At 35.2% G+C, this 23,234-nt stretch overlaps 1 protein-coding gene across 6 annotated transcripts in view; it reads left to right on the top strand.

The window, feature by feature from the left end:
- The window catches only part of CEP112 (centrosomal protein 112), a 496,208-nt gene that overhangs the window by 88,514 nt on the left and 384,460 nt on the right, over window positions 1-23,234 (top strand). For all 6 annotated transcript variants that reach the window (XM_027873031.1, XM_027873032.1, XM_027873026.1 and 3 more), the window contains exons 9-10: window positions 17,912-17,998; window positions 23,033-23,132. In XM_027873031.1, the coding sequence (XP_027728832.1) occupies window positions 17,912-17,998; window positions 23,033-23,132 (187 nt within the window). The remainder of the gene's footprint in view (window positions 1-17,911; window positions 17,999-23,032; window positions 23,133-23,234) is intronic.

Genomic DNA, 23,234 nt, shown 5'->3' with positions numbered 1-23,234 from the left:
CTCTTTACTACTTCTTTCCAATATATTTTTCATTATCCTTACCTATTCTCACCTTTGCTTTGAAGTCACTGAATGTCAAAGTGTAAATTCTTTTAATTTTTTAAGAGTTAAGAAATTAAAGCTTCAGCTATAGTGTATGTGTAACTATAGCCTCTAAGTGCCTTTAATGAGGGAAGGTGGCATTTGGTTAATAGAAACCAAAAGCTTTTTGTCCTCAAAAATTAGCTACAAAGATTGAAGCCTTTGTCTAGAAAATGCAAACTTTGATCCTCCCCTTTGAGGATCTTTGAGAATAATGCCTTATATAACCTACTAGTGTTTATTTTCTGAGATAATTATTTCCAATAACATTTTACATGAATATATTAAACCAGAAATAACCTCTTAGATTAATCTTAAGAATTTATAAAAATGACTTGGTCTTGTCTATTTTTCAAAAATTTGAATATTCTTTTTAAGTTCTTTATATAATTTTTCTGCTTCTTAATCTTCTACAGCTCTTGGTGACTAAGTTGTAAATATTTCATTGTGGTTTTTTTTTTTGTTACAAATATTTAACATGAGTTCTATAATGTGACAAGAACAAATATGTCATGAAATTGTGGGCATATAATACCAACTCTGCTGCTTCTCTTCTGTGTTTCTCCAAGGAATACTCATGAGCCTGCCTTTCATTTACTTCCTTCTTTCTTTTAACTTTGCTCATAGCAAGAATATTCAGATTGATATGATTCAGTTCCTCCATAAGTACATGTATGTATGATATATGCTTATTCTCTCTATATGTACATATATCTATGTATGATATATACATATATGTATCAGGTGGTCAGGGAGGACTAGCACTTGTGGTGTAAGGGTTTGCTGAACCCTCTTCAGGGCTGCTTATCCATCTTTGGTGTCTACTTTTGACGCAACTCTCACCTGTGGCACCAAGAAGCTGTAGGATGCAGAGCAACCACACCCTGCTAAAACTGTCTTGGCAGATGAGCTAAATCAGGTTGAGGGTAACCACCTGGCCTCAAATCCATTGGTGAGTTAGGGAGATGTCTACCCTAAGTATGTGAAGGCTTCCCTTGGTGGAATGGGCAGATGAGAACAATTTTAATGGCCTGATATTTTTCTAGGCAGCTGAAGCAGGTACTATGGAGCACTTAGTGTTTGGTCAGGTATAGAGGATGCTAAGGTCATCCACTACATCCTGGGCCATTGCAAACTGTCCTGACTTTTGTCTTGCCACTGGATTTCGATGATGCTGGAAGAGAGTGAAGCTGATGATTTACCTCACTTATATCCAAATTCATGCACAAGTCAGGACATCACCCTGTGATGTTATTGGTCCTTTGAAAATGAAGGATGTACAACAACAATATGTGCATATATTTGTTCATTCATCATTGGACAGAGGTCTCACACTTAGATTATAAGTAGTAAAGTTATAGTTTTTACATAGCATAAAAACTTTGATTTTTTAGCACCTTCTGTTATTTTTTTCAGACTATCTTAAAGTATTTCTTTGTTTCATTTCTTGTTTTGACCAAATAATTTATTACGAAATGGCCAGCCTACTGGTGATGAGACTCCATATTTAACTAGCTTGGTCCTCTGAAAGCAGATTTCATCAACCAGGACCATATTTGAAGCTTTCTAGTTTGGTGAAACTTAACCAAGCTTAAACTCTACTGCCGTAGTCTTCAGAAATCCATGCTACAGTGCAATGTCTAAGGAGGCTCAAAGGATATGCTGATTTAATTTGTACTATCTTTCAAACTCTTTCCAGAATTTCTGTTTCTCTTATTCTCTTCAATAAGCTTAATTTTCTGGTATTCTTTCTATAAATACTCATCATGATTTGTTAAATACAAGATGACCAAATGCCTGAAGAAATGATGCTTTTTTGTTACCTTTGCATTCATAATAAAACCTACTTTAATATTCAAAATAAACAAGGAATTGATGCAAATAAATAAAACCAAAACTCATTTTCCAGTAGATAAGTGGTTAAAGAATATGAATAAGTTTCAAAAGACAAATTTCAAACTATAAAAGCACCACATGAAAGCATACTCCAAATAGTCATTTGTAGTATAGTAATAGTATAGTAATACTATTTACTATGGTAAATAAAAGTATAGTAAAAGAAATTCAATTTAAACACATCAGAGGTTGTACCTCACATTTTGCAGATAAGCAAGGATGATAAAAATGTAAACAGACAGTGCTGGAGGTGCCTTGGAAAGACTAGTGTATTAATACACTGTAGGTTGAGTTGTGAAGTGGTACCTCTAATTTCAGATACCAGTTTTGAATTATTTATTTTGAATAATTTTGTATTCAAAATTTTGAATGAATTATTCTTAATTATTTTGAATTACTTTGACCCAGTGATCCTACTACTGTACATATATGCCAAGAGAGTAAAAGGTATTAGCAGTATTGCAATATATACTAAGATATTCATAGCTGTATTTTGTGTAAGCAAAGAACTAGAAAAAATATGGGTGCCCACCATTTGAGGAATAAATAAAGTGTGATATTATGAATGCAATACAATATTATGGTGCAGTAAGAAATGACAGACACCAGGAATTCAGAAAAAATATGGAAAGATTTGTATGAAGTGATGGAATGTGAAATAAGTAGAACTAAGACAACATGCGGAATGACTTCAGTGCTGTAAATGAAATCACCACAATGAAATTGAACCCTGAGTCACTGAAAAACACATGAATTTCCTTGAGAGCATATAAACATATATAGCCCCTCAAGGTAAAGAGATTGGGAGACAAATAGGACTGAATAATGTATACGTTGTGACATGTGGTTACTGTATTGGATATTTTTGTTTAACTGTTATTCTTTATCACAGGAATGGATTCAATATAGAAGTGGGGATTGCTATGAGGATGAAATGAGATACTATCTGTAAAGCACTTTGCAAACCTTAAAGTTTTATATGAATGCTAGCTATTATATACCTATTATATGCTGACAGGCTTTATTTTTCTTATTTTTCCAATTTGCTTACACTACTCCATCTCCTGGCTCAGTGCTTTTTCATTGGCTATTCTTCAAGCCTAGAAAGCTCCCACTCCTCACCTTTACCTCTTGGCGTACCTCAGCTAAAATTCCATCTTCAGCGAGATGCATACAAAGATATAAACAAAAACTAATGTTTAAAAATAAATTCAGAATTCTGAGTCATGAATTCATTATGGATATAAATTTGATATTTTTTATGTTTGGAGAATATAAAAATCTAACTATTTTTAGTCATTTCCTAAGGAGATTTTAGGAAAAAATAATTTGAGTTCATAAATCTTTTTGAGATGGAAATAACAAAGTAAGCTTTTTTTTCTAATTATTGGGCCAAACAGTAGCAATGCAATCTTTTTAATTAAAATGACTTGACAGTTGAGCCTATTGAGAATATATTTCATAAATTCTGGGATAATTTATTCTCATATCTTAAATTACAGTTGTATATGAAGTACTATAAATCAGTGAGAAAATCTTGAAGATTAAAAAAAATTTGGTGTTTTTGATTAAAAGCCTCCTCAGTTACTTAGGAATACTATGTGCCAAGTTAATGAAAGTAAATAATGGAACACACCTTTTCAGGTATGTTTACCTCATATATTAAATTATGGAAATACATACTTATTGTGGGAAATATAACATGCATTGAAAAGATCAGAAATTATTTCCTTTTTTTAAAAATGTCATCTGGTCACCAAGAATTATGTATATGACTTGATCTTTATTAAAGTTGTGTGCTGTCCTTTGACTCTTTCTTGCTTTTTAAAAATGTCTTTGAGTCTGATGGACTTTGGCATTAAGAAGAAAATACATAATTTTCTAATTTCATGAAGATTAATTCCTTTACTGTGAAAATTGAGGCTTATAGTTAAACAATTTTATTTATTCTCATCTTTAGGGCAATGCCAGATATAAATGCTAATTCTGTGTTTATACACATACATATACACATATACACATGTTTTTTTCTTGTAAATATATCTGTCTTCTTCAGAATTTCACCAAAATTTTTTGGGGGGGAGAGTTAACACAATCATGTGTCAGTGAAATTAATTAACATATAGTATGGGCTAAGAAAATTCAAAGAGAAATCAAAGTTTACTTAATCAGAAGAATATTTTTCCATTTTCATTATAAAGATACAACTTAGTATTCTAAATACAGAGTAACTTACTAAGTGGTCTCTTTAATATACCAGAAAGGTCAAAGCAGTGTTATTGTCATTTGTTTGTAATATGACCAAACATTTAGAATTTAATAAAAATTGATGTTTGCCTCTCTTTTTCTCCTCTTCTCATCTCTGATACCCTTTTTTAAAATTAAGAAGGCTTCCATAAATAATCAAATTATTTTTCTGAAGAATTGATAAAGAAAAAATCGTATTGTGGGAATTTTATGCATTTTATAAAATGTATAAAATATGTATTTTATAGAGCCATAGAGTAAATAGAACAGATATAATTAGCTTATGATTTAGCTTTTCCAACAGGTCACTTCTAAGGAAATTCTTATGCTCTATATGTGTATGCATATACCTATATCCTTGGAGTATGGCCCTTATCTGACATTTGGGAGGTGATTAGGTTGCCATAAACTTCTGTGTAGGGAAGCTCTCTGTAGTTTTATGTAGAGGTGGGAAAGTGTCTTCCATTCATGGATTTAGAGGGGGACATGTTTCCATGTTGTTTTCAAGGAAATTCATGCCTGGAATGGGAAAATTAGACCAATTTTAATTCTAACTTCTGTGTCTACTGAGAGATATGCAAAATTATGCACTTTTTTAATGGGCCTGTTCATCTAACTTGATAAAAAGGGTAAATTACTTTGATTCTTGTTTGATGTTTTAGTAGACCTATTTTAGAAAACATTTTAATAATTTTATTTGAATTTCTCACAATATAGTCTAAAATTGCTTCACAACTTGCACAGAAAATTAGGTGTACAAATGAAAAAAAATTAGAAAAGTAGTTGCTTGTTAGTAAAGAACAACAATACAGTATTCACATTTTTGTTTGTTAGTAATTTTTTTTAAATGCCATACATTTGTTGGAATGTTTATGACCTTAATTCTTTAGAAATACATAGTTCATAAATGTATGAGCTCCCATCAAAAATAATGCAGAAAAGTATACAGCTATTTTTGTAAATTACTGTAGGAGTATTGATATTTATTAGATTTTAAAATGTTCCCTTTCTCCTACCCCCATTGGTAGATGATCAGTCTGCAGAAGATTAGTGGTCAATATAGTTCAAAACCTAGCCATAGAATAATAAGGGAACACAGTTTCTTATTATAAGTTTATAAATTAAGCAAGTACAATGAATTGTAAGTTGCGGAATTAATTTTCTAAGACTAAGTAATTGTGTCATCTGAGAACAGAGTCGAATGAGGTGACTCCTTTTACTTTCTAGCCATTTAGCTGTCAGTCATCACCATTTTTGGTGGAGTAAGCATTCTGGGCTACTCTAGTGGTTCATTAGACATTATAACATTGAGGGTGTTGATAGATGGAAATTACAGGTGAAGTAATAGCTGATGTTAGCAGTAGAATAATAGTGTTTGAGCTGGTTTATTTTTTAACACATAGTTGGTTTTTAAGAGATCTGTGCTTGGCCCTATGCTGTTTAACATTTTTATCAGAGACTTGGATAAAAGCATAGATGGTGTACATGTCAGATTTGTGGAGGACACAAAGCTAGAGGGTATTTAACACACTGGTTGACTGAGTCAGAATCCAGACAGATTGACAAGCTAGAATGAATTAAATAAGGAAAAATTTTTAAAAAATAATCAACTCCACTTCTAAAAATGTCAGAGGAGTGCACGGCAATTCTGGAAAAGATCTTCAGATTTTAATGAATGACAAGCTCAATATGAATCTACAATGTGATACGGTTACTGAGAAAAGAAAAGAAAACAAGACAAATGTGGTCTTTGGTTACATTAAGACAATAACAACTTCTAGGAGTAAGGGGATGATAATCCTGATGCACTCAGCCACAGTTAAACCATTTGTAGAATTCATTTTGGGGATGACTGATGTCTCCCCTCTGTCCCCCCAACTTGCTCTCTTAAGTTGGAGTGACACAGTAGATAGAATGCTGGGTCTGAAGTCAGGAAGACACTTGTTTTTATTGTTTGTCCAGGGTCACACAGCTAGTAAGTATCAAGTAGTTGAGGCCAGATTTGAACTCAGGTCCTCTTGACTCCAAGGTTAGAGCTCTATCCACTGCGCCACCTAACTGCCCCTGCCCTTTATTTTGAAATAAGACCAATGACATCACAATGTTCAAGTGGCTCTGAAGTTGTGCAGCTCATGTTACCTTTTTGCTTCTACGATTCTGCTTTGCTCATGGAGTACAGCGGCTTCTCTGATGAGAGCAGCAATGCTGGACAGTCCTATGCCAGTGTTTCTATGTCTCACAGTCAGTACTGAAGCTCTTCAGAGATACCTTGAGAGTGGCCTTATGCCACTTCTTCTGACCACCATGTGAATGCTTACCTTGTGCAAGTTCTCTGTAAAATAGTCTTTTGAATGAACATGCATTTGGCATTTGAACTATGTGGCTAGGCCATTGGAGTTGTTCTGTCTGCAGTTGAGTTAGAGTGTTTGGCAGTTCAGTTCTAGAGAGGCCCTCAGGACCTTATCTTGCTAGGTAACCTTCAGGATCTTCCTCAGACAATTCAAGTGGAAGTGGTTCAGTTTTCTGGCATGGTGCTGATAGACTGTCCAGAGTTCATAGATATATATCAGTGTATTAGCATGATGGCTCTGTAGACCTTCAGTTTGGTATGCAGCCTGATACCTTTTCTCTCCCACACTTTCTTTTGGAGCCTTCCATACACTGACTTAGCTCTGGCAATACACACATCCCCCTCATCATCTATGTGGACAGCCCTGGAGAGTGTACTGCCAAGGTTAGTGAACTTTTCCACAGCATCCAAAATTTCTCCATTTGTTGTGACCTGTGGTGCCTCATATGGTTACTGCTGTGCTGGCTGGTGGAGGATCTCTGTTTTCTTGATGCTGTTTGTCAGGCCAAACTTAGCACAGGCTGCGGAGAATTGATCCATACTCTGTTGCATATTGGCCTCAGAGTCTGCACTGATGCACAATCATCGATGAACAAAAAGTTGTGCAACAACTTCCCCTCCGCTTTGGTCTTAGCTTGTAGCCTTTTCAAGTTAAATAGCTTACCATCAGTGCAGAAGCTGATTGAAGGCATCTGGCAACATTGTGGAAAACATTATACTGAAGAGCATAGAAGCAAGCACACAACCCTGCTTCACTCCATTGGTGACTGAGAAAGCATGAGAGCATTGTCCTTTATCCAGAACCCATGTGGGCATGCCATCATGAAACTGGCATATGATGCTGATGAACTTCTCTGGGCAACCCAGTTTCATCATTATCTTCCCTAGGTCCTCACAGCTGGCAGTATCAAAGGCTTTGGTCATGTTGATAGATGTTGTGTACCAAACTCTGTTCTGCTCCTGGCATTTCTTCTAGAGTTGTCCAACTGTGTGACCCTGGGCAAGTCACTTTACCCAGTTTGTCTCAGTTTCTCATCTGTAAAATGAGCTGGAGAAAGAAAAGGCAAACCATTCGAATATCTCTGCCAAGAAAAGCACTAAGGGGGCAGCTAGGTAGCACAGTGGATAGAACACCGGCCCTGAAGTCAGGAGGACCTGAGTTCAAATCTGACCTCAGACCAAACACTTGATGCTAGCTGTGTGACCCTGGGCAAGTCACTTAACCCCACCTGACTAAAAAAAAAAGAAAGAAAAGAAAAGAAAACCACTAAATGGGGTCACAGAGAGTCAGACACCACTAGAATGACTGAAACAACAACAGAAGACACTTACTAGAATAGCATAGCATGAACAATAGTAACAAAACATTTTCTCCATTAACTTGGTTCACATTTTCCTAGAAATACATAGAATGCAGTGGAAGAATGGGCACACACATTAATTGAGAGACACACATGTAGGGAATACCAGTAGCCAAGGCAGTGGGCTCTCCTGTTTTTTTCTTCTGATATTCTTATACTGTTCCCTGAGGGGAATAATATTTTTACTAGGCTGGTTGTTATGCTGTATTCCTGGGCCTGATCTTCTCTGTAATTCATCTTTTTTGGCTTGCTCTCTGCTAGGAGACACAGCGTTTGCACAGATGGCTCCCCAGCAAACTACTTTGTTGATAGGGGGAGGAAGGAGAGAGAAATTCCCTCCAGCCCCATTGCCCTCTGGAAGACCTATTCCCTTCCAATAGCTGGATTCTACCTCCATAGCTGGCTCTGTTTTCAGATTCCAGAGGTAATTATCTCAAATGACAGCACTCCTGTTTCAAGTGACTCCAGAGCTGAAAACTTTGCTTTTTAAAGGCTACCAGTGGTGTGACTGATCCTTGAGCCAGCCAATAGCTATTAGCTGTCAGGTTGGTGGAGCAACTTCTTATCTTATAAAGGAGTCCAAACATTTCTTTTGTTTAAGCTACATGTGTATAAAACACTTCATTACGTTCCAGTTTGTCACCCTTTCCAGTTTTTGAGTGGTCCCTTCGGGCTTTAGCTGCTGAAGGTCTCATACCCTTTAAAAGATTCGAAATGATCCACTTGGAATCTTAAAGGAGTGCATTCTTTATAAGGTACAAATGTAACTATTTTCAATCTGAAAAGAACAAAGCCTAAGCAACACCTCACTGATACTGTTACCCACTCCCTATATTCCATAATTTCATCAAATGGGCCAGGGAGACATAGTTGATCAGAGATTCCTGGGTCAAATCTCCACTAAAAATAATGGTAGTAATAGTAATGATAGATAATTATATGTGTTATGGCATATCTTTTTGTAGTGGCAAAGAATTGGAAATTGAGGAGGTACCCAGTAGTTGGGGAATGGCTGAACACATTGTGATACATGAATGTGATGGAGTACTATTGTCTTGTGAGATATAATGTAGGGGATGGTTTCAGAGAAGCCTGGGAATACTTATATGAACTGATACAGAGTGGAATTGTCAGAACTAGGAAAGCAATTTATATAATAACGACAGTATTTTAAAGACAAACAACTTTGAGAGGCTTGGGAACATTGATGAACACAATGATTAACCAAAATTCCAGATACTCGTGATGAAACATCCTGTTCCAGATAGAGAGGTGATGTACTCAGAATGCAGATTGAGGCATATTTTTTTTTGACTTAGGTGATAGAGGCATTTGTTTGTTTGAGAACCAGAAAATGAAATTTTTTTTTTCTTTTTGGTGAGGTGATCAGGGTTAAGTGACTTGCTTGGGTCACACAGCTAGTAAATGTTAAGTGTCTGAGGCTGGGTTTGAACTCAGGTCCTCCTTACTCCAAGGCCAGAGCTCTATTCACTGTGTCACCTAGCTGCCCCAAAAATGAAATATTTTAAGAACAAGATAAAGGGGGAAAAAGGGTAATGGACTCAAGGTTAAGAACCCCTGTAGTAGGAGAGGACAAGAGATATCAGAGAATGGTGACCAGGGAAAGGAGAGCGAGCAGGGATGCATAGTAGCAAGGCAGGTGGATGTCTAAAGAGGATGTGATGTTGAAGTGTGCTCCCATGTATAGGATCTGCCAGTAGATATAATTGTCTTATTGGGCTAGTTTGCACATACTCCTTCCAGTCTTCAGTCAACTTGATTGAGCTCCAAAGATGAGTCAGTTAACTCTCTCAGGCATTTGGGCTATGAATTTTGGAAATTCCAAGTTAGAGGTCTAATTGCAGGTTTGGCATGGAGGGTGCTGGTTCAGGTGGGGAGGAGCAATATAGATGGAGAAAGTAAGGGAAACACTTAATAGGTTTGGCTGGAACATTATTTTATTATGTAATATAAACAGACTCGTCCTACCAGGGAGCCCTAGATTTAAGTCTGATACCATAATAAAATGTACTATGAACTCTATAGGTTAATGGTGATAGAGACCTGAGCTAGGAATATGGCAGTGTTAGTTGAGAGAAAGGAACAAACAGAAGAATTGTGGGGGTAAAATTGTTGTGATCTTGAAACTGATTGGATATGGGGCTTGGGGTGTACCAAACTACTGCTATGCACATCTAGGTATTGAAGGCCTTCTTCCACTAAGTACCTCAATAAACTTAGGTTCTATTCCACCCACAGGAAAGCTCCTTGTAATAGATGATTGTGTTAGGAGCTCAAACAAAAAAACTTAGTTATGAGTTTGGCCATGGTCCCTCAGTCCCAAGGAATTCCATACCCATTTGTTGCCTGGAAGAGTCTCTGTTCATCCCAAGCATGGCCTCCCAAGTCAGTTAGGATTCCTGTGCTGAAGGAGTTAAGGACATCACTTCAGCTGACCTAGATGTTTAGATGAACGAGCTCTTTAGGATTGGGACAGACAGTTCCAGAATGGGTAGTACTTGGCTGCTATCTTGTGCTAAATGGCTTGGTTAACTCAGGATTTTGCGCCACCTCCACTCCCATGACTAGCCACCATCCCTGCAAGCAGATAGTCATGTAGATAGTCACAACAGGACTTACTATCCAGTAGGGTGAAAAATCTATCTATATCTCTCCATAGTACTCCCTCTCTGACAACTTAGTCCTGAATTGTCCCCCAAACCCTGCACTAGAACATATAAGTTACCAAGAAGGAGGAAGAAGGCTGGGTTACCCATGGCCACAAGGGTAATGGCTGTTTAGTTTTGTCTTATGGCTTCTTATTTTTCCATAGCACTTCACCTTGTATCTTCCAGAAGCATGTAATGAATTGTTTGCAATCTGATAAAATTTGGTTTGGCCTTTTCAAAATTAGTTTTTTTTTCCTAAAATTAATTGGCAGCAATGAGAGCTTGCATTTATGCTTTGCTAATCACTTTCAGAGAGCTTTGGTCAGGACAATTGCAGCTTATTCCTCTCATTCCAACCTATCTCAGTTTTATGTAAGTTCTCATGAAAAAATGAGCAGTATGTATGCAATCTACTGTAAACATATTTTGATATTTTGATTCAGTGGATTCACAAAGACTTTATTAAACAATATATATATGTATATTTTTAACCAGAGGCAGCTGTTGGTGCACTGGTTAGAGCACTGGGCTTAGAGTCAGGAAGGCCAGCGGTCAGATCCAGCCTCAGACTCATAATAGCTGTGTGATGCTGGGCAAGTCACTTAACCTCTGTTTGCCTCAGCCTTCTCAAATGTGAAATGGGGACAATAATAGCACCTACTTTGTAGGGTTGTTGTGAAGACCAAATGAGACAATATCTGTAAAAAGAGCTTAGCATAATATCTGGCACAATATACGTGATATATAAATGTATATTCTCTTCCCTTCCTTTAATATATGAAATTGATACAGTGCTTCAATTTTTTAATCTTCTTGAGCACAAAAAAAATTAGGGTTCCTCCTGGGAACAGTGATGGGTATAGAAATCTTTTCTTTAGCTTTTCTTTGATACTCTGAACTCACCTGATGTTCCTTCCATTTCGCACAAAAACATATCTATACTTATGGACTCATACTAAGGAATTGGTCAATTGGTCATTAGTATTTGGAATGAATTTGTGAATTAACTGCTTTTTCCTTGTTGAAGACCTTCAATAAATAATCAGATTCTTGGGGTCTTTTTCAGGAGCCAGCCTACAAATTTCCTATAATAGGAAGTTGTCTTATGTTTTGTGATCTTTCAAATGGATCATTGTGCTCATAGTTTAAAAAAGTGCACCCTCTGATACCATAAGCAAATTAGGAGAGCATGGAATAGTTCTATAGATAAGGAAAGAATTTAGGACCAAACAAAATATAGAGAGCATTATAAAATGTAAAATGGATAATTTTGATTATATAAAATTAAAAAGCTTTTGTACAAACAAAACCAATGCAACCAAAATTAGAAGGAGAGCAAAAAACTGGGAAAAATTTATAGCAAATATCTTTGATAAAGGCCTCATTTCTCAAATATATAGAGATCTGACTCAAATTTATAAGAATACAAGTCATTTCTCAATTCACATTTGTCAAAGGATGTGAACAGGGAGTTTTCAGATGAAGAAATCAAAGCTATCTATAGTCATATGAAAAAATGCTCTGAATCACTATTGATTAGAAAAATGCAAATTAAAACAACTCATACCTATCAGATTGACTGATACGACAGAAAAGGAAAATGATAAATGTTGGAGATGATATGGGAAAACTGGGACACTAATGCACTGTTGGTGGAGTTGTATACTGATTACACTGTTTTGGAGAGCAATTTCTTCAAAGCTATCTATAGTCATATGAAAAAATGCTCTGAATCACTATTGATTAGAAAAATAGAAGTATGCATAGAATAATTTATATACACACATACACATACATATATAAATATATATATACATAGACACACACACACACACACACACACACTCCTATTGTGTCTAATGGTAGCCATCTCTGAGAGGATGGGGAGGATAAGGAAGGGAAAAAAGGGGGGGGGAAGAGCATTTTGAAACTATGCCCAAAGATCTGGCAAATTGTGCATACACATCCTTTGATCCAGCAATATCACTACTAGGTCTGTATTCCAAAGAGATTTTTTTTTAAAGGAGGAGAAAGAATTTATTTGCACAAAAAATATTTATAGTAGCTCTTTTTGTAATGGCTAAGAATTGGAAATTGATGGGATGCCCATCAATTGGGGAATGGATAAACAGGTTGTGGTATGTGACTGTAATGAAATATTATTGTGCCATAAGAAATGATGAGCAGAATGATTTCAGAAGAACATCAAAAGACTTACATGAACTGATGCAGAGTGAAGTAAGAAGAACCAGGAGAACATTGTACATAGTAATAGTAATATTATATGATGAACAGCTGTGAATGACTTAGCTATTCTTAAGCAATACTATGATCCAAGACAATCACAAAGGAGGGGCAGCTAGGTGGCGCAGTGCGTAGAACTCCAGCCTCGGAGTCAGAAGGACCCGAGTTCAAATCTGACCTCAAACACTTGACACTTAACTAGTTGTGTGATCCTGGGTGAGTCACTTAACCTCGATTGCCTCACCAAAAAAAAAAAAAAAAAGACAATCACAAAGGATTCATGATGAAAAATGCTATTCTGCCTTCAGAGAAAGAACTGATGGCATCTGATTACAGACTGAAACATTATTTTTGTCTTCCTTCCTTCCTTCCTTCTTTCCTTCCTTTCTCTTTTTCTTTTTCTCTCTCTCTCCCTTTCTTTTTTTTTGTTTTGTTCGTTCCCCCCCACAAAATGACTAATATGGAAATGTTTTACATGATTACACATGTATAATGTATATCAGATTGCTTACCATATCAGGGAGGAAGGAGGAGATGGAGGAATAGAATTTGGAACTCAAAACTTAATAACAGATGTTAAATTTTTTTTTACATGTAATTAGGGAAAAAATAAAATATTAAAAAAAAGAAAAGCACACCCTCTCATCTTCTAAGTCTTGCCTGGGTCATGTTGCCTGATTTGGGCACAACTCAACATGATAGCTTTTGTGTCAACTACCCCATTAGGCAGTGTTTTTCATGTTCAACTCACCTCATATATGTAATTTTGTGTCTCAGGAGTTTGGTCAGGTTCTTTTGACACCTAATGCTTGTGTCTGTGCCCTTGTGCTGGGTTCAAGAGTAGCAGTTAGAGTTGGCACAATTTATACTTATTGGGATTGTAGATGTGTTGAAGGAGACCTAGGGTACCAATATTCATTAGGAGAAACTCTTGTGATGAAAGTGTGAGTGTCTGCTTATGTTCATACCATCAGAGGTAATAGAATTTAGAACTAGAAGTAACCTTCGAAATCACTTATCTCCCCCTGTCCCTTCCCCATCATCTTCTCTCCCTCCCCTGCTTCTCTGTTTTTCATTTTACTAAAACCTTGCTGATAGATGGAAGCTCCTTGCCACAGTGGTGCCTTTCTGTGCAGTTGTTATTCCTTGTCTAAAACAGACAGAATGATAAAATAATTCCTTGGGCTGCTTTTCTAGTGTTTAGGCAATACTTATACACTTTGGTGTTAGTGTGTTTTATTAGATTAACTTTTTCCTCATGGTAGATTTTACTGAGAGGCCTTTGCAGTGTTGTAGGGCTTGGTGTAATTAGTACAATGTTATTTACAAATGGCATCTCCGTCAATAAGAAATACTTCTTTTGTTTGGACCTTAGGCAGAGCATTTAACATGACACATTTGGCAAACATATCTCCTTGTTTAACACTGTGGAACATGATCTACCAAGAACCGAAAGTGATGTCAGCTATCCCCTGTACTGTATTCTTCCACTTGCGATGAAGTGACAAGCTGCAAGTAGACAGAGAACTAAGTCTAGAATTGAGTGAGTAGAGGGAGGAGACAGGCAAGAATTGCCTTTGGAAAATTGCTTAGTGTTTTTAGTGATTGTAAACTTTTCACAGCTGTAAAAGCCTAATATTCTTTTAGTGGTGCTTTTTGTTGATGAATCATGGGGCACCATGCTGCCAATGATGACTTAAATATAAGAAGCAGTATAACAAACATTCTTAAAAATATGTATAATTAGCACAGGAGTTGGATTGGTTATAAAGTAAGAATGAGCACATTACCAAGCTAGATCTTAAAAATTGGATAGTAGTATAGAGCTAAAAGAGACCTTAGTTATCTGAAGAAACTGAGGCTCAGAGAAGTTAAGCGACTTGGTCACACAGGAGTTGTAGAGCCTAGATTTAGACTGAGTTCCTCTTATTCCAAATATAATCTTCTTCCTATTATATCATACTGCCCTTCATTTGATTCATTAGTATCTGTAAGATACTAAAAGAAATGAAAACTCTTCATTGAGTTTGGGTAGATCCTTTTTGGAGTATTTGTGGGAAAACTTGGCTAAGAATCTTTTAGAAAGAGAAAGCATGGACTGGTGTTGATTTGCATTGCTAGAGGAAATTCCTATGTTATTGGAATCATGGATCTTTCCAGGCTACTACTTTGTGCTGATAGCTGTATAAAAGCATAAACATTTCATCTTTCACAGCATTAGTGACAACTCTCAATGACAATGATGTGAGAATGGTTGTGAACTTGCCAACGTAGTTATTTAACTCACAGTGTTGACCCCCAGCCCACCCAACCATGATGGACTCTTGTTAAGTCTTCCAGTTAGCCAAATTGGAACCTACTTACTTAATTAACCTTTCAACCTTATGCATATGTAACCACCCAGGGCTAGGGGTGGTGGGTTAATTACAAAGCCCTCTGAGATTTGTGGTTCTTCCCAATTTGGGGAAAAAAGAAATAAAATGTGATATTGAATGGGATAGGGGGGTGAGTGAGTGTAATTTTGACTGATGGTTGTGGCAGATTATGGTGGACTGGGGAAAGAGTGGGAGAGAAGGGTAGATAACATCAGCACAATTGTGGAATCCAATGACTAGGACACTGGCAAATCCTTTCTTTTTTTTTTTTCTTTTTCTTTTAAGTGTCCTTAGAGGTGATCTGCATAAAAGAGAGGAAAGATATAGAACTGTGGGTTGGTTTTTGATTGTTTGTTTGTTTTTAATCATGCTCCTTTCAGTAGCAAGAACGTTGAGGGAAATCTTGATAGGAGGAAAGGGCAGATTCTAACCTGCCCCTGCTTTACTTCCACTTAATTATGCATTTAAAAAAATTATTGTAATACTACCTTTACTGAATTTTTAATGTTTATTTTTTAAGCAGCTATGGCTAATCTTGTCTTTAGGAAGGGTATGAGAAAGCATTGGGAGTTGCTGAAGAAAGAGGGATCTCTAGTGTGAAGCTAGAATTTAAAACCTTAGCTCATTGTTAAAGAGTTCTGCTAACTGGAGGCATAAGCAAGATTCATATCATATGCACAGAATCACTGGAAATTAAGGCCCCAATGGGATATATTTATATTATTGCCTAGAATGAAGGTTACACATGAGTATACATTTACACTACTGCCCAGCCCTTGAAGCACTGAAAAAAAAAGTATTTGTTGGTGGAATTTGCTTTTCTGAGATCAATCTTGGCTATTTCCTCTCAACTAAACTTGGCTAACCTACTAGTTCAACTTTTCTGGTCTGCATCGTGGTCTGTCAACCACACGTGCTCTGTGTTTGATTGCCTCATCTGATCCACTTCTTCTGGAAAACAGTCCTTTGCAATATTTCTGCCCATATTCATTCTGTGGCTCATTTGAACAACTCTTACTCTATGTGGAATTCTTAGTGTTGTCCCACAGCTCATCTGACTATTAACTGAGTCTTACTTGGTCCTTACTATTTATTAGGCAAGCTGGCCTTTTTTCAAATATGTCCCCAGATTGCCTCCACCTTATTGTAATCTCTCCAGGAACAGAACAGTTTTGCCATAGCATCTGAAAGAGTTGATTCCTGCTTGTACAAGTTTTGCTTATCATTAGTCTTGACCACACCTCAGAACCTACAACTGTCTTCAGATTCCTTTGCCCATGCCAGTTATCCTGAACCTTTACACAGGAACTAGAAAGAATGCCAGCCCATATTTGTTTCATCATAAAGTTTCTGTGCTGTATGATTCTTTTGTTCTCTTTGAGTATTTATCTGCAAAATTATATATGTTTATATTTTACTAATATGATATATACCTGTTTTGAATAGATGCTTTTGAATTCATCTTGAGTTTTGTTATTTTAGTTTAATTTTTTTTAATATTTTAAAGATACTCTGTTAAAAGTGTTACAGTTTGCTTTATATTTGTAGCTGGATAGAATATAGTGCAGATGCTTTTGCAAGAAAATTAGCCTAACAAAAAGTGTGGTTTTTTTTTTTATTATCAACACAACTTTGAAGAGCTATTTAGTGAGTACAGTAAAATTGCAAGTGGCCATTCCCATCTACAATGTGTATTTGTTAGTTTCATTTTTTCCTCTTAAAATTTTTAGTAAGATAACTTAAATTTTATATGCATTGTCATTATTTCCAACAAACATTTGTGAAGAAAATTCTGTGTTGCTGGAAGGGGGCTGAAAGTTATAGTGAACATAAAATGAACAAAGTCATTCCCCTTAAAATCTTAGAGCGTTAAGTATTGGGGAAAGATATATTTTTTTTAATACTTAAGGAAATTTGCCTATATGAATAAAATGTATAAGGTTAATATGGTATATATTCTCATTTTCTAAGCCTCTGATAGACCTCATTCTGAGAAGAATTATGGGCTTCTGAATAGGGAGCTGGCCTTAGAAATAGGGAGACATAGATTCAAGTTTGTTTTCTGACGTATACTGGCTGTATGATCATGGGCAAGTTATTTAACCTGTGAATGCTTTAGGCATCTCTCCAAGACTGTAAGTTGCAGAGAAAGTTCTGGCCTATATTAGTAGAATGAATTTCTTCATCTGGAAGTTGCCTATACCAATGAAATAGCAAGTTGAGTCCCTATTCATATATTTTTGCTTATAGAAACAGATAGCATATTCAGAGTCACATGAGCACATTCAGAATACACATGTAAATGGAAAGGGTGGGGTTGGAGACAAGATATTCATAGTTAAAATATTCCATGAAAGGTTAAGGAGATTTTATTTATATGTGTGTATGTATATGTATATATGTGTGTATGTGTATATGTGTACATGTATATATATACATATATGTAAAATTAAATTAATTTGGGGTGCAAAATTCACTTTTAAAAAGTGATCCCTTTAAAATTAAATTAGAAGTAAAAAATAGATAATCTGTATTTGAAATTTTTTTCTACTCTTAGAAATACAGTAATAATTTTCAGGAAGAAATATATAGGTTCCTCATGAAAGAGCTTAGTTTAATTTAAATTTAATTTTATATCACAAAGCAAACTAATTTGTTACAATTTAAAATTCTTTTTTTCCCTTAAAGTTGGAGATGAAAACAAAAATATTAGAAGGTAAATTTCATGAGGAAAAGCTTAAATTACAACAGAAGCATGATGCTGATGTTCAGAAGGTAAGATACAGTTGTTCATTAAACAAATATTTATTGCATGCCTAGTATATCTAAAGAATTCCTGTGGAAGATGTAAAGATGTATAAAACTTACCTTTCTCAAGTAGTTGATAGCTTAGTAGAAATTTTTAAAAGTTGCTTATCAGATTGTTTTAGAACTCAAACTGAATAAATGGTTAATGATTTTTCTTTAAGTGGGGAACTAAATAACATTCAAAAACATTTGGGAAGCGGTAATTTTTTAACAATACTTATTAGCATAATAAATTGTCAAAACCGAATCTCTGAAAAAATATGATGTTTGACAGTTACTTTACATAAGTATACGTTTTTAACAGTTCAAAAATGTGTATTAAGTTTGTCTTATTTGTATAATACAGTGCTAAACACTAGGAAAGATGCAAGGATCAGATACTGATTTATTTGTGTGGGTGTCATATTTCCCTGCTAGACTGTGAACCCATTGAGTTCACCTACATAAATAAATATGATACCCACACAAATAAATATAATAAAAATAGAACAATAACGAGTACATACCTGAGGTTTGAGAAAAGAAAAACTGGAAAGCAGTATGGCAGAAACTGGGCTTATGCAATATATGTCATTTACCAAAATAAGGTCAAAATGGATATGTGACCTAGATATAAAGAGAGACATTACAAGAAAATTAGTAGAACATGGAACATATTACTTATCAGACTTATGAATAGTTGAGCAATTTATGAATAAACAAGAGATAGAGAACAAAGATAGGTATAAAATGGATAATTTAGATTACATTAAATTAAAAAGTGTTTGTATGGATAAAACAAATGTAGCCAAGATCAGAAGGAAAGCAGAAAATTGGGAAAAAAATTTATAGACAGTTTATCAGATAAAGGTCTCAAATCTAAAATATATAAAGAACTTTGTCAAATCTATAAGAGTACTAGTCATTCCCCAATTGATAAATGGTCAAAGGATAGGAACAGGCAGTTTTCCAATGAAGAAATCAAAACAATTTATAGTCATATGAAAAAAATGATCTAAATTATTATTGATTAGAGAAATATAAATTAAAACAACCTTGAGATATTATTTTATACCTATCAGATTGGCTAAGATGATTGAAGGGGAAAGTGACAAATGTTGGAGGGAATGTGGAGAAATTGGGACACTAATTCATTGTTGGTGGAATTGTGAACTGATCCAGCCATTTTGGAGAGCAGTCTGGAATAATGTCCAAAGAGTTATTAAACTCTTTGGAGTTTATATACCCTTTGACCCAGTAACACCACCACTTGGTCTCTTTCCAAAGATGATTAGGGAAAATGGAAAAGAACCTATATGTTCTAAAATGTTTATAGCAGCTCTGTTTGTGGTGGCAAAGAACTGGAAATTGCAGGGATGCTTATCAATTGGGGAATGTCTGAACAAGTTGTGGTATATGATTGTGATGGAATGCTATAAGAAATGTGCTATAAGAAATGATGAGCTCAGTGATCTTAGAAAAACATAGAAAGACTTGCATGAACTAATGAAGAGTGAAATGAGCAGAACCAAGAGAACATTGTATATATAGTAACAGCTATATATGTATATATATACTATATATACAATGTTTTAAGAATGACTTTGAGTGAATAAGTCATTTTGACTGTTATAAATACCCAAATTTACTGTGAAGGACCTATGAAGAAAGGTGCTATCTGCATCCAAAGGAAGAACTGATAAATAGAAGCATGCATAGAATAATTTTACATATATATACATATGTACACATATATACATACATACACATATATAAATATAAAAATATAAATATATATATACACACACCCCTATTTGTGTCTAATGGTAGCCATCTCTGAGAGGATGAGGAAGAGAAAGGAAGAAAAAAAAGGGAGGAAAAAGAAACTTACAGAATAACTTTGTTATGTATTTAAAAGGAATAGCAAGTTGTATTGCAAACTGAATTTGCGATTTCATGTGCAATCATCTTTTTTATTGTACTATGTTATGGAAATGCTTGTTTTATTCCATAAATTAAAAAATAAAGAAATTAAAAAAAGAAAAGGAATAGATTCATGTATCAAGTTATATTTGAGATGAGACTCAAAGGATTTCACCTGGTAGAAAATATTTAGATTGAGGAAACCAAGGCCAAGGAAGGTTATGACTTGTTGAAGATCACACGGATAGCAAAGCTATGTTTTAAACCCAGATTCCCTGATTCTAAATCCATTGCTCTTTCTACTGTGCTGTACTTCAGGAAGCTTAAGGAATATTGTGAGTAGACTACTTTGACAGTAGTATAGTGTTTGATGGAGAAGAATACCGTGAGTTAAGTCTAGGGAGGTGGGATAAGGTGGGCTAAGACTGTCAGGGAACTTCAATAATTGAGGAATTTCAATTTTATTAAGTAGGCAGGACAAAAAAATTAAAGGGACCTGAGTTGAGTAGTATGACCAGATCTATGAATAATAAAGTTAAGTCTGGGATAGATGTGAATTATAGAGCTAGAATAGAGGTAGGTTAGAAGGCTGCTGCAGAAGTTTGAGAGGGGGCTATGTAAGTTGATTGGGTGGGAATTGGAAAAGACAGGGACAGATACAAGGCATTTTGTAGAGATGAAATCCGTGGGAGTTGGTAACTGGTTACATATGTAAAGGAGAGGGCAAGTCAAAGATATCAAAGTTTGAAGATGGAGGACAGAGTAGTGGTGTCATTGATAGAAACAGTGAAATCAGAAGGAGGATAAAGTTTTTAGGGAAAGATAATAAACTCAAGTTTGAGATTTTGTACATTTAGTTGGAATATCTTTTAGAAAGGTGAAGACATGAGCCTGGAGCATGGGAAAGAGTTCAGATCTTGAATTATGGTTTTGAGAGTCATCTTTGTTGAAGTGTTGGTTGAAGCCATGGGAGTAAATGTGATAGTTGAGGGATAGAAATGTAGCAAGAGTAGTGAAGATTAAGGATAGTACCTTAGGGAATGCAAAAATTTTTTATTGGTGTCTCAATTGATTGAAGCATACTTTTTTTTTAAACTTCATCTTTATTTGTTGTTTCTTTTTGGTCTGTGTTTTCTTTTACAACATGACTAATGTGAAAATATGTTTCACATGAATGAACGTGTATATAAAATTACTTGCCATCTCAGTGAGCAGGGAGCAAAAGAAGGGGAAAAGATAATTTGAAACTCAAAATTTGAAAACAACGACTTAAAATTGTTTTTATATGTAATTGGGGGAAAATAAAATATTGAAGAAAAAAAGAAAAAAAAAAACCAAATTACATGGGTGGTAATCCTCAGAGTTGTACTTTGAACAAAGAGGAGAAATTGAAAATAAGTTAAAGGGATGATGATGGATGATAATCTGCATTCCCACAGACAGGGCAATCTGTTGGAGAGGATGGGTTGGAATGAGATACCTTGATCAAGTTGAGGGTTTACAAAACCCTTGGTTAAAGTGTTAAGTCACCTCATCACGTGAGGTAGAAGGGAAAGAGGAGATAGTGGCAGAAGGCATCTGAGTGATAGGGGATGAGGAAGAGGATATTTTTTTCTACAAAATATAAGGTAAGGGGAGGAGGAGCCACAGGAGGTTTAAGGAGGGATGAAAAGGTTTGGAAGAGCTGCTGTTCAGAGTGGGATATAGTCATGATATTTTCTGGTTTGTGGTCATAACATCACTGGGAGAATATTGTTAGGTGGCATGGATAAGGAATAGGAAAAGACATAGATTGGGTTTTTTAATTAAACTTTACTTTTTTCTCAATTACATGTAAAAACAATTTTTAACATTTGTTTTTTTTTTAAATTTAAGTTCCAAATTCTCTCCCTACTTTCTCCTCTCCTCTCCTTAAGAAGGCAGGCAATTTGCTAAAGATATTACATGTGAAGTCATGCAAAGCTTATTTCCATATTAGCTATGTTGTGAAAGAAAACAGACAAAAAACACCCCAAGAAAAATAAAGAAGTAAAAAAGAAAGTGTGCTTTCATCTGTATTCAGACGCTATCACTTCTTTCTCTGGAGGTGGAAAGCATTTTTCATCATAAGTCCTTTGTAATGGTCTTTGATTGTTGTATTTCTGAGAATAGCTAAGTTGATCATTATACAATGTTTCTGTTACTGTGTGCAATGTTCTCTTGGTTCTGCCCACTTCACTTTTCATTGGTCTTCTAGGTTTTTCTGAAAGCATCCTGCTTCTAATTTCTTATAGCACAGTAGTATTCCATCACAATCATATAACACAACTTATTCAGCCAGCCATTCTCCAATTGATGGGCATTCCCTCAGTTTCCAATTCTTTCCTACCACAAAAAACTGCTATAAAATATTCCATTTCTTTGATCTCTTTGGGATATAGACCTAGTATTTATTTATTTAAATATTTTTAAATGTAGCAGTTATATTGCTGAGTCAAAGGGTATGCATAGTTATAAATTTCTCTCCAGAATGGTTGAATCACATCAGAACTCCACCAACATTGGATTAGTGTCCCAATTTTTCCACATCCCCTACAACATTTGTCATTTTTCTTTTCTGTCATATTAGACAATCTGATAGGTGCGAGGGTACCTCAGAGTAATTTTTATTTGTATTTCTCAATCAACAATGATTTAGAGAATTTTTTCATAAGACTTTAGATAGTTTTGATCTATTTTTTTGAAAACTAACTGTTCATATCCTTTGACCATTTATCAATGGGGGAATCACTCATATTCTTATAAATTTGATTCAGTTCTCTAGATGGGTTCAGATCTTGCTTCAGACACTTCATGACTTTAGGAACATAGTTCAACCTCTGAGTGAAATTTCTCCTTTGTAAAGTGAGGGTGATATTCATAACTTGTTAAAGAGTTGTTATGAGGATGAAGTGAGATAATATGTGTTTTGCAAATCTTACAGCACTGTGTAAACATAAGCTATCATTATTAATGTTAAGTTGGGTTTTGTGTTGTTGATTGCTGCAGGTATTTATCTTTCACATATGTTAAATGTGTGGGAAAAGTAATAGTTACTAAAAAAGTTCTAAATGTTTACAGATTTTAGAAAGAAAGAACAATGAGATAGAAGAATTGAAAACTTTATATAAAACTAAGCAAAATGAAGCTGAAAATACTGTTAGAAACCTCGAGAAAAAAGGTGATGTAATATAACCCTTTTAATAGAAAATTTCATTTAATTTTCTTGTAGATAGGAGGTTGTAGATAGCTATACATATATGTATATGTGTGTGTGTGTATT

The sequence above is a fragment of the Vombatus ursinus genome, unplaced genomic scaffold (genome assembly GCF_900497805.2).
Source record: "Vombatus ursinus unplaced genomic scaffold, bare-nosed wombat genome assembly UNPS02014801.1, whole genome shotgun sequence".
NCBI lineage: Eukaryota > Metazoa > Chordata > Mammalia > Diprotodontia > Vombatidae > Vombatus > Vombatus ursinus.
This window is presented reverse-complemented; position numbering and strand designations above follow the sequence as displayed.